The sequence below is a fragment of the Numenius arquata genome, chromosome 9 (assembly GCF_964106895.1).
Source record: "Numenius arquata chromosome 9, bNumArq3.hap1.1, whole genome shotgun sequence".
Taxonomy (NCBI): Eukaryota; Metazoa; Chordata; class Aves; order Charadriiformes; family Scolopacidae; genus Numenius; species Numenius arquata.
In genome coordinates, this window is record NC_133584.1 from 38,437,375 (window position 1) to 38,457,795 (window position 20,421).

General features: G+C 36.0%; 1 protein-coding gene across 1 annotated transcript in view; it reads left to right on the top strand.

Moving 5' to 3' along the window:
• Positions 1–20,421, top strand: part of CSMD1 (CUB and Sushi multiple domains 1) — a 1,131,310-nt gene that overhangs the window by 561,791 nt on the left and 549,098 nt on the right. The window contains exons 4-5 of the mRNA XM_074153404.1: positions 7,710–7,904; positions 18,893–19,100. Of these exons, the coding sequence (XP_074009505.1) occupies positions 7,710–7,904; positions 18,893–19,100 (403 nt within the window). The remainder of the gene's footprint in view (positions 1–7,709; positions 7,905–18,892; positions 19,101–20,421) is intronic.

The following is a 20,421-nucleotide window of genomic DNA, read 5'->3' on the forward strand; positions in this document are numbered from 1 at the left end:
ATGTGCATATGTGTGTATGTACGTACAATATATATACACTAAAATAAATAGACTAAAAATTGAGTGTTCACAAAAACCTTTATTAAATATCATAACAAAACTATTATATAGAGTAAAAATTAATTTAGTGATGGAGAGTAATGGAGTAATGGAGAGTAATTGCTGAATTATACTTCCTGTGGGAGGCATTTCTTTTAGCTATTATTTTTCTTATTATGTGTTTTCACCTTATCTTTATTGTGCTGGGGGCTATTTAAATATCAGAACTTAAACATAAAATTATTTTATTTTTATTATTTCTATAGAACTCAGGGCCCTAGCTGTGGGCCAATACTCTGTATTAGATATTACCATCTGTGCTTACATAATCTGTGTTCCAGAATCATATAATCAAAATCAAGAGTAAACTTGAAGCTCAGGATCATAAAAATTAGGAAAAAAATTACAATCAGGTTAACTAGCACTAGCTGACAGTGATTCTAAAGGGGCTTGTTTGTCAGCAAACTTCTTGAAGATAGCAACGTAGACTGATTTAAATTGGATAGGTGTCTGGTGTTTGTTTGATTAACACCCACTCAGCCCCACCGAAGAATGATCAAGTTAGACGAGGTTGCATAGAGCCTCATCCTGTCACGGTTTGGATATTTCCAAGGACAGATTTCTTAATTTCTCTGGGCAACTTACTTAAATCCTTGGCTGCTCTCAAATTGGAAAAAAAAACCAAACAGAAAATCTAAGTTCTAAATGTGATTTCTTTTGTTGAAACTTGCATCCATTGCATCCCATCTTATCACTGTGCGCTTTTGAGAAAAATCTTCTGTACGCTGTCCTATTAGATATATGGAGACAGGATTAAGATTCCGCTTTTCCAAAGCAGTCTTTTCTCTGGCTGAACAAGCCTAGCTCCCTCAGCCTCCCATCACAGGACAATGCCCCAGACCCTGACCGTTGTGGTGACCCTCCACTGAACTTGATCTGGTATGTTAATGTTCTTGTACTGGAAAGCCCTAGATGGGACACAGTGCTGTAGCCGTGGACTCACAGGCACAATGGAGTGGGGAAGAATAACTTCCCTAGGTGTGCTGGCTGCTCTTTTAGGCTTCTACAGCTTGGGGTGCAGTTGTGTGTCTATGCTGCCAGAGTGCATTGCTGCCAGGTACCTTTCTGCCAAACTGCTTCCCAGCCAGCTGATGCCACGCTGTACCATTGCACGGTGTTACGCTGTCCTGGGGGCAAAACTTTGCATTTGGCTTTGTTGAATTTCATGATATTTGTGTCATGATGTTTCAAAGGGATCTTGGCAGCCTGGAGAACAGCAGTCCTGCCCTTCAATGTATGGAGTGGTCCCCGGTTTGGTGTCATCCTGAACTTGAGGAGGGTTCATTCCATCTCTCATTGCAATAAAAGGTATTAAAGAATTATCAGCTCCATTATGAACCATTGAGGAATCAACTAGCAATGAACTGCCAGCTGAACCTTGCAGTCCAGCCAATTTTCCCCCTGTCTTACAGTCCAGTTATCCATTTCATGCTCCACTGGATCTGCTACTATGAAGAGCCTTGTCAAAGGCTTTGCTGAAGTCATGGTAAACAACATCTACTGCTCTCGCCTAGTCCTCTAAGCCAGTCATCTCTTCACATAAGGCAATCATTCAGATTGGTTAGGCAGGGTTCACCCTTAGTGACTCCATGTTGGCTCTTCCAGCCTCCTGTTGAACTGAAAGTTAAAAAGTGATGTGCTTTTTTGGTTTTTTCAGAGATAGGTTGATGGTTGACGAGATGATCTTAAAGGTGCCTTCCAACCTAGACAATTTTATGATTCTATGATTCTAAAAGATACTCAGTTTGCTGGAGGCCCATCATTGTTGAAGTAAAAAAGGGGTCGTTACTGGGGCCAGTATTGTTTAACATCTTCATTAATGACTTGGACAACAGACTGCATGCGCAGCAAGTTTCCAGGTAATACAAAACTCGGAGGACTTGTTGATATACCAGATGTTTGGGCTGCCATTCAAAAGCATCTTGACAGGATGGAGAAATGACAAACAGCAATCTCATAGAGCTCAACAAAGAGAAATTCAAAGTCTTGCACCTGAACCCCAGGTACCAGTAACGGATGGGGCTGACCAGATAGAAGGCAGCTCTGCAGAGAAGAACCTGGGGATCCTTGTGGACAACTTGTTGACCATGGGTCAGAAATATGCCCTTGTGGCAAAGACAACCAATAGCTTTCTGGGTTGCATTATGCAGAGTGCTGCCAGCATGTTAAGGGAGGTGATTGTTCACTTCTACTCAGCACTGGTGAGACCACATCTGAAATGGTGTGTCCAGTTCTGGGCTCCCCAGTACAGGAGAGAGACATGGGCATACTGAAACGAGCCCAGCAAAGGGCCACAAAGATGGTTGAGGGCTTTACGCATCTGACCTGAGGAGAGACAGAGATCCGGGATTGTTCAGCCTTGAGAACAGAAGGCTCAGGGGAATCTTTCTGAGGTGTGGAAATTCCCTTCTGGGGAGGGGTAAAGTTGATGTAGCCAGACTCTTGCCAGTGGTGGCCACTGGCAGGATGAGAGGCAATGGGCACAAAATAGAATATAGAAAATTCCGTTTAAACATAAGAAAAAACTTTTTGAATTATTTTTTTTAAATTTATTGATTTCTTCTGTGAGGTTGATCAAACACTGCGAAAGGTTGCCCAGAGAGCCTGTGGAGTCTCCATCTTTGAGATACTCAAAACCAAAATAGACATGGTCTGGGCTACCTGCCGTAGCTTCTTCGTCTCTTTTGCTTTCCAAAAACTGTTATATCCATGAAAGCAGATTTGTAGGCCAGGTTGGTTTTGCAAATAAAGAATAATTTTGCAAAGGGTAGGATTCGTGCAGTTTCTGTCATGATGCTGTCCTCTAACAAATGACCTACATGCATCTACAGTGTTCTATACTAATGTGGAAATCAGCGCTGCTAAATCAATTAACTATTCATTGTACATAGCTCCTGGAAATAGAAAGGACAAAGTTGTTTAATAAATTGACAGTGAAATATTACATGCTTTTCAGTTGATTCAATATTTGGAATTATTTAAAAAAGGTCAAAATGTACTGTAATGGAGTGTAATTTAAGACATTAGAAACTTTAAAAAAATCAAATATATTGATTTTGTAGTCTTTTTCTAGGTAGAAAAGGCAAGTAAAGTTCTACAGAATTCTTTACAATCAGTTTTTCAAAGCAAATTTTGTTACTTACACCTTAGAAAAAAGCATTTTGTTATATCCAGAACAGATTTATTAAAGAAAATACTTTTATATGTATACACATATAACTGTCTTTCTAACTCCATCTTTTGTTCAGTACAGCACTTTTAGTTTGGTAGATTGAAAGGCTATTCAATTTTTTCCCGAGTTCCTTTTCAAACGAAGCTTCTTTTCTGAGTTAGAGTAGAAACTTCAGTTTCAGTGCCATTCTTGCAAGAAAATGTAGCGCTTTTTTCTCTCCTATTTGTTAGCATATTATTTTCTATTTTCATAATGAGTATAGTTATTACCCTCCTCAAAAATAATTTTCTTCTTCTGTGACTCTGGAAATACAGTTGTATGTGTATCTTCTGTTTATGCATGAAACTGCAAAGTACAACATGTAAGCATGTGGACAGGGTGTCACGGGCTGTGCATCATGCCCATTAAACACCTTGACATATGCCCTGAAATTTTTGGTAACCCTGATTTTTTCCACAGAGCTTCTGAAAATTCCTCCCAGTGTTGTAATTGCAAAGCTGCAAAAAGTCCACAGGGACTCTGTGTCTTCCTCCTAACTTAGACTTTTTCCTTTGTGTGTGGTTTTGCCTGTGGCCACCAATATAAGAAGGTAATGTTAGAAAACGCATAGGGGGCTGCAGTAGAGGGGCTATGGAATAGCGAAAAATAGGCAAGTTGGCATTTGGCTGAACTTAGGTGCAACTCGGAAAGCCTTTCCAGTTGTTTCAGGAAGAACAGGAAAAAGAACAAGTAACATGTATCCTTGTAAAGTCTTGTAAAGCTATTGAAATAAGCAAAGGAAAAACATGCACCCTGCTCCTTTTTTTCTTCTTTCCCCTTCCTATTTTTCTTAATTTCAATTAAGTTGCTTTCTGCGTTGTTGCTGTCAAGTTCCACTACCAAGCGTGTCACCGGCCTATAAAAGCTGAGCAACTGATTCACACAACGGTGAAACTGTTAACTTTAGCTGACATAAGCAGTGTGAGGTGTTTGCCATTAAGGCCTCTAGGCGATCTTTGCAATCTAGTTTATGATCGTGACATCTGAAGAGAAAAAAAATCCATTATGTTCTCCTGAAGTCATTGTCAGATTGAGCCTCTGAATAGTACTTTCAGGGAAGAGTAGAAAGTTAATTTTCATAGTTTTATAACTAATTTCAAATCTAGATGCCTTATTCATATAAAAAGTAACAGGAGTGGGGCTGCCAGAGACAGAAATCTTAGGAAATGGATCTGAGTGGCTATCCCGTTGTACCTATTTTTGTTGTTAAAATACTAAAACTAAACAGATTCCTTTACAAATTCCTTTTAATTTTTTTTTTTTTTCCAAACCTGGGAATGACTTGAGTGGAGTAAAATGAGGTAAAGCATGCTATCTGAGAACACTCTAGTGCTAGGCCACTATAAAAAAAATCTATTACTTTCAGTGGTTCCATGTAGCATAGTTTATAATTTTTCTCAATACACAGTGAACATCAAATTAGTTCATGAATGAAGCACCTTGATAATGAAAGATGCTGTGACACTGATGATTCTACAAGCTTCCTCCAGGAACTGACTGCAGATTCTCAATCCTATTGACAGTAGACCTCAGAAACACTACAGAAACAATAAGGGTCATTTCCTGAAAATTTGGCAATGAAATTAAAGGTCGATGGACATTTATAACCTTTGCAGGTGATAGCTTTGGTCTGCTAGAACTCTCATAATCCAAAGATTAACCTATTTTGGTTACTGTTAGGAACCTTCAAAGGATAATTCATTTTAGGTCCAGACTAGAAGCAGTAAAGTCTGTGCAGATGAAATTGTGCGGCTACCTCAATATACTTGAATCAAAGTTTTAGAAAAGCACATAAATAATGTAGTTGAAAACTTGATCTTGACAAGTGGTGAAATCCTGTAACTATTACATGTATTATTGAACATGGCTGTCATTCTCAGATCACTCATCTTTTACTGTTTTTTTAGAAGGTTGTGGTAAAATGCGTGCCGGTTTCAGGATGCCAAGTCCCATTTTTTCTGGGGTTCTTGACAGATGTAGTTGCAAGAAGAGGCAGAAAAACATCATACTGTAGGAGACCTTCTTTACACAGATAGAAGACTGATATGCTGCAATACAATTTCAACAGTTAGCCAGTGCCAGTTGTTATGTGTATGGTAGATGTAGATTTGCAGTGATGTGTTTTCCGTGGGAATGCAGTTTATCTGAAATCATAGTTATCTTTGAATAATGCATTTTTTCTCTGGATAGCACACCCACTCCTAAAAATAAATGCTGTGGTTTGGATTGTATAAATATTGCTGCATATACCAGATCTTATGATGAAACTACTTCATATTACAGTATTTTGTAAATATGTTTTGATTTGAAAATAACAGAGATATTCTTGTTTTAAACGCAGGTTTTCTCCTGTGTCAACAAATTTTTATTTGTTTGACTTGTCTAGTAAAATTACCTTCATTAACCTACCATAACTAAAACAGCAAAAAAGGGAAAATTTGCCAAGAGAGAGGAGCATTTTCAATAGTGGTCTAAACTATATAATAGCATATAGCAATATATGCTGTATCATATAATGGATCATTGTTGCCAACTTTTTGAAATGCAAATTAGTATATTTTATTCCAATTATTCTGATATTATTTTAATAACTTCCCTTAGTTTATTTTATATGTGTTCATTCTCATACATGTGAATCCAACCTTAACTCTCTTTCCAATGTGGAGGAGCACATCCAAATAAATACCCTATTTTATTAAGGCTGCAGAAACAGCAGAAAAGAAGTTGGGTATCATATTGTTTGCTTCTAGCTTTGGTAGCTACTCAGCAACCTTAAATAGTTCCTGTAACGCACAGAAATCTTAGATCTCTGATCTGCAACATTGGTAAAACATTCATCTAACTCATCATTCATTAGAGTGTTATGTGGCTTTTGTTACCTTGTTAATATTTAAATAAAATTTTGGGACTTTTCTCATAAAAGAATGTTGTAAATGAAAGTGTTCTCTCTCTTATTTTTCTTAACTTTATGGGTTTTGGCTTTTTTGAAAATTTCGTATATAATTTGCGTTGTAACTTAAGTGTAATTATGATCATTTAAATGCCAGTGTGACTAACTTTGAGTAATGAATTAAGGGTGTGCATTCAATAATTGAACTTACATGGTATAATGGGGCTTAATTAGCATTGATATATTGATATAATGCTTTACAACACTCTGAGGATGTGCATGTATTGAGTAATTAATCCTCTCAACATGCAGGTTAGTGAGGTCAGTATGGTTTTGTTTATTCTGCAGACAGGTAGAGTAAGTAAAGAGGGAAGTATGGGGTGAAAGAATTTGTCCATTAAATGTGCAGTTTCTGAAACAATACCTGAATTGGATGTGAGCTTTTCAGACCACCATTTCTTTGATGAACGTATTTATCTTTTGTGCTCTGTTCATGACATATTTCAGCTTCCTGCACTTATTTGTTCTGCTCTAAAGGAAATTAAACAATTTTAATTTGTACTACTGCAATGAAAGGAATGGCATGCCATTAATAACTTTCAAATGAGATCAAGAACAAAACCAATTCCATTTCCCTCCTCCTCAACACACACTTTTGCTTTTCCTAGGTGGAGGAGTATCATCTTTAAACTGATAACTAGTTAAGACAGTATCTTCCAAATTACTAATGTTTACAAAATTGCTTTCTGCAATAAAAAAGAAAATCGGTATGTTAATTCATATCAGCCAAATGTCACTGCTTACTCAGTTTCCTTCATCTTTTCTGTTTCTATTAACAAAGATTGACTTAATTTATTTTTTAGAACCAGAAGTAATTTGAAAATAAGCAGAAAATAAAACTTCTTTAATATCCTTTAGACTTTAATTTACTCTCAGAGACCAGTTAATTATTGGATTCTTTTAAATTGCTATTCTATCAACTAAAATGAAAACTGTACATAAAATGCCTTCTACTGCCTGGATCCATAATGGTGTTGTATGAATATTTTTGCAACATTTACAAAAAAGAATGAAATAAAAACTTCTTTTACTTCATTCAGAGTTTTGGGAGAAACAACAAGATTTATAGGATATTTTGATTGAAAATAGTCCTTCACTGAAGGACTCTTAAACCAAAAATTGCATTTGAAATTAGCTTTGAAAGTGATGTTATCAATAGAAATCTTTTTCAAAAGTATCTTTCACAGCCTAATTTTGCCTTATTTGTATAAGGAATTGTTTTTAAAAATAATAATAATAAATACTAATAATTAAATATAATAATATATAATAATATAATATATAATATACAATATATTATATATAATAATATAATATATAATTAAATAATAAATAATAAAATAATAAATAATAATAACATCAATTATTTAATTAAAATTGCTTGACAATTATTTATTACTTTGATCTGCAGATTTTAACTGTAACATATTTCCCTCTTTCTTTTGACAGTATTACCTAGTCATACTTGTGGCAACCCAGGAGAAATACCTAAAGGAGTACTTCATGGAACAAGATTCAACATTGGAGATAAAATCCGATATAGCTGTATCTCTGGTTACATCCTAGAAGGTCATGCCATGTTGACATGTATTGTGAGTCCTGGAAATGGTGCATCATGGGATTTTCCAGTTCCTTTTTGCAGAGGTAAAAATGAAGACATGAAATATCTTTAAAATATTAAGAGAATATTAAAACAGCAGATTAAATAAATTAATTTTGAGATATATTTATTTTTTACTTTCTAAATGTAAATGTACTCATGTACTGTCTAAAAATCTACACCATTTAAAACTGTAATCACAATTCAGAAGCAATGACTCTCCAGAGTTTACATTCAGAGGCACATGTTATCTGCTGATGTTTTTTCCTTTTAATTTACATAGGGGATAGCTGTAGCAATTTGATGGCAGGACCTGGCAAATGCTTTTGCAAGTTTCTGCTTTTGGAAACTTTCTCCCAGGAAGGAGAAGCTTGAAATCTTCAACTATATAATCTTTGAAGGGGACCTCTGGTGGTCCAATCCCTTTGAATCCAGCTCCTGCTCAAAGCATGGATAACTTCAAAGTTAGCCCAGGCTGCTCAGGGCTTTGCCCAGTTGAAATTTTAATATCTTCAAGGACGGAGATTCTAAAGTCTCTCTGGAAACCTGGTCTGGTGCCTAGCTGCCCTCATTTTGATGTCCAATTTGAATTATCTTTTTTACAAATTATATCAATTTTCTTTTCTCCTGTTGCGGGCCTACAAAAAGATTCTGGCTCCACCTTCCCTAAACAGTGGAGTTAGATTTTCTCATAGCCTCATCTTGTTCAGGCTGAAAAATCCATTTTCCTCATTCTCTAGTCTCATACATCATGTTCTTCATCATCTTAACCATTTTAGTGGCCCTCATCTGGACTTGCTCTAGTCTGTCAATGCCAGTGTCTCTTTTGTACTGGGGGACCCTAGAATGGACAGAGCATTCCAGATGGGGCTCCCTGAGTCTCATGTAGATGAACTCTCTTTAAGTCTCTCTCTGTCGCTGCTGGCTATGTTCTTGCTCATGCAACCCAATATGAGGTAAGCCTTCAATGCTGCAAAAGCGCACCACTGGCTCAGTTTGTGTTTCACCAGGACCTCAGGTCATATTGTCGGAGCTGCCACCTAGCAAATTGGTTTTTTTCTTATTGCATGGGATGATCCTGTTCCTGGTACGGGACTTTGCATTCCTGTTTTGCAGTTTCATGAGATTCCTGTCATTCTTCTACCTTGTCAAAGCCTATACTCGAAGCCTGTAGCCCTGCTTGTAGTCCAGTGGTAGTCCTGCCCTTCATCTGCAGTCCTTGTCCATCTGCAAGGATGCAGTCCACCTGCAAACCTTGTCAGGGTGCGTTCAGTCCCATACTCCAGACTCATGGTGAAGGTATTCTATAAATTCAGCCCCAGTTTGAATCCCTGGGGAGTAACTCCTCAAATCACTAGCTTGACTTTAAACACTTGGCCTCTGCTGTCTGAGCCTGGTGGTCCAGACAGTTTTCGCTCACATAGTAGTCCACCCATACAGTTCATAACGCCCTCAATTTGACTACAGGGATATAGCGGGGAACCGTTGTTGTGAACCGTATAGCGGGCAACTGTGCATTCGCCGAGGAGCCCAGCCTCCGGTGTGGTAAGTCTGCACCGTGGAAGGGAATCGCGGCAAAAGAAAGGGGTGGGAAAGGAGCTCTTTTTGAGGGCTTTTTGCAGCCAGGCAGAGCGGCTGGTCTGTGCCGGGGCCTGGCTGGATGGGGCCAGCACCCTCGGCGGCAGATCTAAACGAGGCGTAACCGCCCTAATGGTCATTTCGCTGAGGAGCCCGGCCTCCGGTGGGGTAAGTCTGCACCGGGGAAGGGAATCACGGCAAAAAAAGGGTCGGCAAGGAGTTAGTGATTTATTTGAGCTGAGCCATTGCCTCAGTGGGTTTTTAGGGTTCATGTGGAATGCGGATTTGATGAGGGATTTTAGACATTTAGATATTTTATTTCATTTTATCAGGCTGGAACATGTGCCATGAGGTAGCCCTTCCCATTCACTACGTCTTCAAGTGAGAAATGTTTCCCTGTTGTTTCTCTGAGAACCTTGGTCTTTTCCATGAAAGCACCTTTTGTTACAGCTTTGTTTCCAGATGGTATTCTTCTTTCTTGTAATTGTAAACTAATCTCATGGCATCCATACAAGATAATAAAGCAGAGTTAAATTAAACTACAGGGTTTATATACTAAAAAAAATCATAATAACCTTGTTCTCTGTAGTGTTTCCCTAGCTTTGCTGATGCTGGCAAATTACTATTTTCTGCAATTTTGTTGCTTAATGTTTTCAGAAGCAATAAGAAGCTGGTCTCCAGTAATTCGTACGTTGTCTAACAGTACAAATGCTATTTCTGCTAGAAAAATTCCTAGTGAATTACTGAGCCTTCAGGAAGATTTAGACAGCATTGACTCTTGTATCTGCCATTTTGTTTCTCTGGCTGCTACTCAGTTTCAGAATGAACTCTGAGCAAAAGTCAAAGGTGCAGTCAATAGCATTTTTAGAAATTTTAGATAATATGGCTAGCCAGACATTTGCTTTATTTTATTTTATTTTATTTTATTTTATTTTATTTTATTTTATTTTATTTTATTTTATTTTATTTTATTTTTTACTTTCTTTCAATAAATTATGCTTTTTTGATGTGTGAAAATATGGCAGTTTGCAAACTGGAGAAGATAGGAAACAGTCCCCCAAAACAGAAAACAGCCCCCAAAGAAAAGTCCAAAGGAAAACTCTGAAAAGATGAGGTAATTATTAAAACTTAGTCCTGTTTTTCTATATGGAAAATAAGAGCAGCCAAGGACTTTTCTGCTATGAGAAGCTAACCAAGAGGTTTACTATGAGTTTCTGAAAAAAAATTGTATAGGTGGCTTACAGAAATTGACAGGGACAATCAATGGTCCACCTTAGTTGTGTTCTTCTGGTTTTTGTCCTGAGAATTAAAAAGGTCTTTGTTGTCTCAATCTTAACTACCATAATAGTGTCACTCAAAACATTTCCCTTCTTTATCTTGAGGTTGAAATACTGAGCGGTACAAGTCTGAAACATTTTGAAAGTTAATTTCATTCTCTGCAGTAACTCCACTAATAGCTGATTTATGATATGTGACTACTTCTAAATGAACTTTGTATAATTAGGTTCTCAATTCTCAGTAATTTTGAGAATCCCTAGTTGATTACAGTTGCATGAGTCTAGTTTTTTATGAAGCTAACATTAGGAATACAAATTGGATTAGTGATATTACAATGGTAAACTTTTTGTCAGAATGAAAGTAGCTGTGAGGGGAAGAGCATGTAATATGTTATCATTAAAAAGACACCCAATTATTGGAGGGAAAATAAAAAAATAAGTAAAGAAGACAAACCAGTAAAAGAGATGATATGTCAAAAAGGTTCAAAAGGATCAAGTAATAATCAGGTTCCAGATTTAAGAAATATTAATGGAGAAATACTTTGGTGAATATAATCAAGAAGGTATTCTTAGAATAGATCAAGGGAGAAAAGAAGAAGAGTTTATGATTCACTATAGAGTAAGATAAACTAAATACAAAGATTCAGAGCTGATATTTTAAAAATATCTAGCAAAAAGCAATTGATGTTTTTGGTGTTATCCATACTTTCTAAGGTAGCAAGTAATTCTCCAATGTTATTTCTCAGCCTCTGAGGTTCAGAAAAATATGTTTTTATAAGTTTAAGGAAGAGAAAAAGATGTCCTGATCCAATCATTTATCCATGTTTATAAAAAGCATAAGAAAAAAATAAAGGGAAAGAGAAAAATTCCCAACAATTCTCCTTATTGATATTGCATTACATGATAAAGTGAGAATATTTCCCCAAATCTAATTTTAAAAGTGATGTGGCAGATTCCTGCCTGAGCAAATTTATTCCTTTTCAGAATAATCTGAATTGGTGCAGTATTTACATTGAGATAAATTTGAATGAAACTCATTGTGACTGGTCAAATAAGAAGTCAGAGAAGTGTTTCAGGAAAAGCAGATAGGATATCCTGTATAATTTCTTACACAGTAATGCAGGAGTGACTAGATCAATCCCAACGGAGATATGGACACAGCTACATACGTTCTTTCTCATATGTATGTGTGTGTGTGTATTGATGTATATATTTACACATACATATATTTATGTTTATATATTCTTGTTCTAACATGTGTCAGTAGATATGGAGGGACCAGTAAAAAAATGAAAATATGCCAGGTCGAAACTGGATCTGTGCAATAAGGTGCCTGGAAGACAGGAATAAGAAGAGAAAAATGAGATGAACAGTACAATAAAAACATAATGAAGATACCCGGAATGATATTGTAAAGTCAAAGAATGAAAAAGAGGACTTCAGTCTGACCACTAGCAACATGAGCAAAGTTGACATCTGAGGAAGATATGTAACCATTTACTAAAAATTAAAAACAAACCTAAGGGACAGTCATAAAAAGATGAAGTATTTAATAACTGCACATAGACTTATGGGAATAACTGGATTAACTTTCCTAATTATTAAAAAAAATGTATGTGAAATCTGCAACAGTCATTAATTTGCCCTTTAAGAATTCAGCCTTTTCTCTTTTTGCTTCAAAATTAGGGCTTTACTATTAATTTGTTGTAGAATGTTATTTTAAGGGATCATTGTCAGTGTTAAAATAAAAATATATTCTCAAGTGAAGGATTATCATATCACTGGAAAACAGCTTAGGATACTTAATTGAAAAGAGTCTTTACAACATATCCAGAAAACTGATCTTTTATTTCAGTGGGAAAGCGAGTAAGTGATTACAGACTGTTGAGTAATTTTGGAACTTCTTAATCTAGCTCTCCTCTCTTAAGACCAAGTTTTTGCATGAAAAAGTCGGCAGAGTTTGGGTTTTGATTTTAAGTTTACTCAAGCATATACCATCAGTTAATAACTAAATGTTTTTGCCAAGTTAGCAAATATTTTGTCCATCATTATTTTTGTCTTATCCAAAATTTAAAATTTTGTTGACTAATAGATTAGATCGTCTCTCCAGAGTGGATGGAGGAGGAATAGGTCTTTGTAATTTAACAAACTAGTGTAATAGTATAAATAAGAATTGTAAAAGGCTACTAAATTAAGCATGATGTTTACAAAGAGGAAACAGACCAATCTCAAGCTGCAGGAAGTACAAGACTATCTTGTTGAGTCCGGTATTGTCAGCGCAAGTAACTACGGGACAATCCCACTAGGCACTGGGGTCTGCTTAGATTGAGTTTACTGAAATGTCAAAGCCAAAATGTTCGAAGCAGTGCTACAGTTGAAATGAGTGCTTAAAAAAAATTGCAAAAAGTTCTGCATTTCTATTTTGTACATACTATTAACTTGAAGTGAGAAATCTGACTTTTTAATATACATAAAATAGACACTATTTTCCTAAATCACAATAATTTCTGAAATTTTAACAAAATAAATCCCATTCTACTTAGAGAGCCATCCAAATTATTTTGAAGTGTCCTTGGAAAACTCTGGAGAGATAAAGAAAAATCTTCATACATGCATGGTCTAATGAGTACTTAATTTACGTGAAGTTGATCAACAGCAAGAAAAGAAATTGAGAAAGGGAGGGAAACTGATTAGAGCACTTATATGGGATGCAGTATATTTGGATTCAAGTAATGATAGAAAAAGAACCAAACAACCTTCTGACACATTTCTACTTTATAAAACGCAGGAAAGAAAAACAGTTGTTGTCTTCTACCTATTCCAAATAAAGTCTATAAAAACTTAAAACATTAAAGAAGATTAGCAAGTAGAGGTGAATATTTTGATGATTAAAGAGCTGGCTGCCAGTTGGAACTAGTTTACATCAATGAGTTATCTGATGAATGTGTAATGCTACACCATTGTAACACTTAGCAATGTTTTTGGTCTTTATGAATCTGGCAGTTTAGCAGCTTGACAGTTGGCATTGACATACTAAAATTTATTTTTAAACTTGAGATTGATATACTATGGCTTCTTTTTAGGTTTTTATCAGTAAGACATTTTAAAATGGTAATTTTAAAGTCTTATTTCAAGAAGTCATTTAAGTAACTCCTCATATTAACCATTTCTAAAATATCCAAAGCATATATCTATGAAAGTAGTCATTCATGATTATTACATAGATGTGTTTTCTGTGCTGAAGACTGACATTTATTAAACAAGGTACAATTATCTACTTTTTCACAAATGAACTACAGAAAAATACCATTTAATAAAGAGTTGAATAAATCATAGCATCATAGAATATCTCAAGTCGGAAGGGACCCATAAGGTTTGAGTCCAGCACCTTTCTCCTTGCAGGACTACCCAAAACTAAACCATTTAACTACGAGAGTCATGCAGATGCACAGCTTGGTGCTGTGACCACTTCTCTAAGGAGCACGTTCCAGTCACTAGCCACCCTCTCAGTGAAGAATCTTTTCCTGACGTCCAATCTGAATTCCCGAGGTGCAGCTTAATTCCATTTCCTGGTGTCCTTCTCCAAGCTAAACATACCAAGTGACCTCAGCCGCTCCTCATAAGTTTTGGCTTTGAGACTTTTCACCATTCTGGTCACCCTCCTCTGCACACACTCTAATAGTTTGATGTCCTTCTTACATTGAGGCACCCAAAACTGCATACGGTACTTGAGGTGGAGCCACACCAGTGCAGCATAGAATGGGACAATCACCTCCCTTGACCAGCTAGCTATACCGTGCTTGATGCACCCCAGGACACGGTCGGCCCTTTTGGCTGCCAGGGCACGCTGTTGACTCATATTCAACTTGCCATCCACCCAAACCCCCAGATCTCTCTCCACAGGGCTGCTCTCCAACCGCAATAAATAAATAACTGATATTTATAATAAAGCATGCTAAATAATGTATGCCCATGGTTCATTTAGAACCCTCTAAAGCTGCAATTTTCTTTAATTGATAAGACTTCCAAAATGTGACTTGACAATATGTCATTTGATGACGATTTAAAAAATGCCACTCAAGTATTTAATTGGGTCTATTCTGTTGCTAGGGATGAAGCGGTAAGAAAATGACTACAAGTGACATAAGAAAAAAATGTTGCAATAGTAATGTAGTAAAATGATTTTTTTCAAATTAGGACCTTTCAGTATAAACTAAACTTTTAAATTCAGATTCTAAATTAATTTTGAAAGGTTAGATGGGTTTAAAATGTTGGGTTGGGCTGGTTTTTTTTTTTCTTATTATATAATAAACTTTTTTTGCTTGCATAAACATTTTATTAGCTTTTGTATAGAAAAGGCATATAGAATACAGAACACTGCACTCTGGAAGGCGTTTGTGTGGGAAGGAGAGGGAAGTCCAGTAAAAAAGATTGAATGTTCAGAAGATAGCTAAACCAATTTAAATAAGGAAGTTTTCTATGATACTGTTTCTGTTCTTACCCCATCCTTGGATATTAGCTTAGCAGGGCTTGCGTCTCACTTGTAGAAAGATTTCATTTATACAAAACACAGCTTACCAAAATTGTCGGATTGTTGTTTTTGGTAAAATGACTCTTTCTAGTTTGAAGAAAAATGTAAGATTTTTCATTGAATGCCATGGTCCCTCAGTAATTCTTTTGATTTTTCACATATGTTAACTCGATGGGTATGTTTATCTGTTTTATCTAAGCTACACTTCTATACAGTGTCTATGTGTTTTGTCAAGTGGTGCCAGCCATATGTGTTTGCATGTGTACTTTATATAAGATGCATATTCTCTAAATTCAGAACACTTAATTCCTGACTACTGAGAGATCCAAATGTTTGTAGCTTTATTTTTCAAGTAGTCATTTATGCTGATACAAACAGCACTTTGTGCAGTTGCTTACAACTTGAAAATAATCATGAGTGTTTGGAATTAATTACTTTCACATTTTAAAATGCAATTTGTTAATCACTCAGAGCTTGAATTCATGAAGCCTGAGGCACTGTTATCAAATTACTCCAACCACAGTGATGCATTAAGATTCCCAAGCACTGTTCTAGCTCTCACAAAAACATAACATGGAGAAGGCCATGGCCAAGAAGAACGATCAGTCCAAGGAGGCCAACTAGCTCTTGGGCTAGCTGGTGACTTACAGGGTATGTCTGGACAGTTCATGTCTCCTACCCTCTGAGCGGTGTGGCTGCATCCTGCCTGCCTGTGCTCACTCTTAGGCAATTTATTACATTTTAGCATTCAGCAGTCTGGTTGCCTTAGCCTGGCTGCCACCTATGATGAAGTCAATCCCCAAACCACAGGCTCCTGGAACATGGGAAATATATATACTGACTCTCTGGTCTGAGTTAGTTTCTATGGTCTTAGTTGACTAATGTTCCCTTTCCATTTCTGAGCTAACTTGGTTTCTTGCAAACCTCTTAGAAATGCTGTTCCGAATAGATTAAGAAGCTATGCATCCCTCTGGACAGATATCTGTAGTAGCCTGAGTTCTTTTGTCTTTCACTGATAATTCACAGCGTATAAATTTAGATTTCTGCATGTGATTGCCAGAAATAGTCAACAACATAAGCCTTCCTTATCAGCTGTAAAAGTCAGAGCTTTAGAGCTCAAAGCTTATTCAAGGGCTCTGCAACAGAAACACTGGGAAGCATTGTAGTTACCACTAGCATGTTACTTAATGTCAGTATAAATGCAGTGGGAGATGGTGTCATTGAGAATGTTGTCCTAACAAAATTTAACAGCAAGCAGCTGGTACCAAAGACTTATGGCTGACTTAGGATTTTGCCCATGTTCCTGGTTACCCCAGTTGGGAAAAGCTGGCTTTCAAGAATACAGGTAGAATGTGTATGTGTTATCAACTGGAACTCCTACTCTTGTATTTTGATTTAAAAATAAAAAATCCCACACTGCTATGACAAAATACAAACAACTAGAAAGCCTGAGGAAAAAAAGAGAGGGTGGAAATCATCAGGGTTTGTGTTTTAATGGTTCATTCAAACTTTGATACTGATGATGACTGCAGTGGAAATCAATAACTCGGTGTTAGTTTCTATACTGAAGTATTGGCACAAGATTTATCAAGTTAATTTATTTTTCTTTGCTGGGTTAGATGATGATCTGAAATGAAGTGCTTGAAAACTATACAGTTAAAAAAAAAGGAAAAAGGGTCATTCTAGATATTATTGGGTAACAAACCTTGATTCTCCTTTCTGATTTATTATAGTTTTGCAATAATTTTTAATTATTGTAATATTTGCGTGTATTGTGCACCAGGAATTTCAACTCTGATCCTCAGTTTTATCCATGAGTTCTTTAATTTTCACTTCCTTTCCCCTTTCATCCCTCAGAGGTACAATGGCTCTTTCAATATACACTGTATAAAAAGCCAGGAGTTGACAGAAATGGCCTGATTTCACCAATAAAAAGAAATCTTTTAGGAGTGTAGATCTATTCCACTCCCATATCTCCTTCATTTAAAAAAGAACGACACAAAAATATCAGAGTCCAGAAAGTAAGATATGAAATTTATCAAAAACACCTGCCCTTCTCTGAGGAATTTGTGTGCCAAGAAATCATGAAACTCGATAAGGCTTTGGTAGCCAAGGTTATGTTACCTTTCTTTATGTCAAAATTTACTTTGCATATAGAGAAGGTTACTACCAGTTTGATTCTTTTCAGCAGCTTTCTCTCCTCTTTTCAGTCAAATTAATGATCGACACAATACATAAATGTTGAAGAAATTATCCTGTCTGCTTTTCTCCCAATTCTTCCTTTTATTTCAGTTCCTTATTAGCTATTTATCCTCTTTTAATAGTCTCCTTTTTTTTAACGTCCAGCCACACTATTCCTCTTCCTTTGATTCAAATGAATCCCTTTTCCTTCTAATCTTCCTTTAAAACTCACTTTTACTGACAGGCTTTCAACTGTGATTGAGAAGAGCAGCTTTACTCCTACCCCTCTCTGTTGTCTTAATTAGCTATTCAGTTATTATCCTAATTAGACTGTAAGTTCTTTGTGTCATGCACCTTGCCAAGCTATTTGTTTTTAAATCTCCACATACACTTATAGTATGCAAATAAAGCCTAGTGATAATAGCAGTAAGTAAAGATGATAAAATGGAGAAAAAATGAAATGCTTCTCTTCTGATCATTCACCTATGCAGAAATATTTTTAATTACTATTGCCGTGGCTTTCATAGCCATATTACAGCACACCAAAAGCCACTTGATGAATTTTTTCATTTGTTATGCCAATGAATTGTATGGGTGACAAGTTTTGTTCTTGGGGTTTTTATTAATTACATGTTTTAATACCTGATACTACTAATAATAATCAGCATATCTTTAAAAGCATATATTTAAAGATATCTTTAATATCTTTCATTGCATATTCTTTCAACGAAATCTTATGGGGCAATGAAGAGTAAAATAAGTCTGCCAAATCCTTTGGCAACATGCTAAACAGCATTGCAGGCTTAGCAGGAAATTTCTATGTTCTGTATTTTTTGAAATTTGGTTAATAACCATTAAAAAAAAAATGTTATTAACTGATGATGTGTGAACCTTGGAGGGTCCATCTGGCAACAAAACCTTCTTAATTTATTTGCAATCTCTAAGCAGCCTGATTCAGAAAGAAGAACTTGAGAATGGCTAGTATGATTTTATTATAGTTCCTAGTTTAGGACAGCATTTAAACCTATAGGGTTTTTTCTACATTCTTTTTACAGTTAAAAAGAATGAGAGAGATTTTAGAAAATAAATGTTCAGTATTTTTTAATTTATATCACAGCGTGGCTAACTGTATTTCTGACTCTCTGCCTGGTTCTTTCTTAGGCTTCGTGTGGACGTTTTCCTAGAACCAAAAAGGAGGTTTTGCTGATCCTTGTTTGTCCTGGCACTAAACTGTCACCAACAAGAAAAGGAAGTCAAAAAACCCAAACCAAAAATATCTGCAGCTTAGATACCAGAAAATGTTCGATTTTGTTAAAATGGATAGTATTTTGTTTCTCTGTGTACATATATTTGTGGGTACTCTATGCACAGAAGGGAAGAGCTGGGTTTGCTATGGCAGACACAAGGATGATGCTTCATTTATTTAAAGTGCAGCTCCACTAATAATTAATATTCTGTTCATCAGCTGAAGGAGCTTGTGGAGGGACACTACGTGGGACAAGCGGAACTATTTCAAGTCCTCACTTCCCTTCTGAGTATGAAAATAATGCTGATTGTACCTGGACCATATTGGCTGAACCAGGAGATACCATTGCTTTGGTCTTTACTGACTTCCAGTTAGAGGAAGGATATGACTTCTTAGAGATCAGTGGAACAGAAGCACCATCAATATGGTAAGTCAGAGATCTTGTAAAGATCTCAGTTTCTGTTTTTCTTTGTTGGTGAGTATTTAAGATGTTTAAAATATTCTTTACCTGTTAGTGATAACCATTTTGTTATGGATTTTACTTTGGTCCCTTTCACCCTCCAGAATTGAAAAAAATATAGTAGTTTGCTTCTCTTCCAAATCTTGATGCTTCCTCTTATTTTCCTCCAGCTTTGAGAGTTATATTTCTAAAGTGTCTTAGCAGTGAGTGTTCACTGATGTTACATATTTGAACTTGGTACGAGAACATTTTCTGATGTTGCATCTTGAATAGCTTATCATGATATTGTACTCCAACAATGAAAGCAGTGAGCAAAAATCAGCCTCACAGTAAAACAGAAATATATAGAGAGCAAATAGATGCCGTCTTATTCTAAACAGGCTATAATTCAGTCTTACTACATGTACTTATGTACGTATGTATTATTATCTTATGTTGCCTGATGCTAAAACTGTTTGCTTAGCAATATTGTGGATTAGTAATTATAATACTAAATTTACATTCTCTGTACTATGTAAAAGATGATAGTTCTGTCTATGGGAATGGATTAAGTTGAAAATTGCAGAACACATTGTATTAGGATTTCTCTATGTGATACATGTGCAGGTTTTTAATTTTTTTCATCTCTGAGAATGACTTGTGCTTGACATACGCACCATTGTTATAAAATGTAGCCTAGAAAAAAATACATATCTGCTGCTTACAGATGATTGATGGTTATTATAATCAGAATGCCTTTCTGGAGATCTGAAACAATCTTGCTATTATTTTAATGTCATGACAGAGCGATATATTAATAATTGTGAAGTTCTAGATAGTTTTTCAACAGATCAGGTGCTATCAAATAAAAATGTATGGCAACCACACTTGGCAAATATGTAAAAACTCTATCTTGAAGATACTTCTGGACCAGTATCACAAGATTACTCCCTCACATTTCCATACCACCAGAAGTTGTTTAACGGCAGTCAGTGAACAGCTTTGTATCAAATTAAAGTGCTCATGGCTGACTGAAGTACTATATACGAGTACCCTATTTGCCTCTCTCCCATGTCCAGACGTGCACGACAGTCATCAATGCCAATGTTTTCTTATTAGGAATTCTAAGTACCAGAAGCTGAAACCTTGAAGGGGAAGAGCTTAATGGAGTCTTACTGCGGAACATAAAAATCTGTTTATTTAATTTTCTGTATGAAGCTCTAGTAGACACTTAAAAACATATTTGCAACTTTGTTGCAAGAAATTAATCTGTTACTGAACTTGAACATGTAAATATAGGAATAACTTT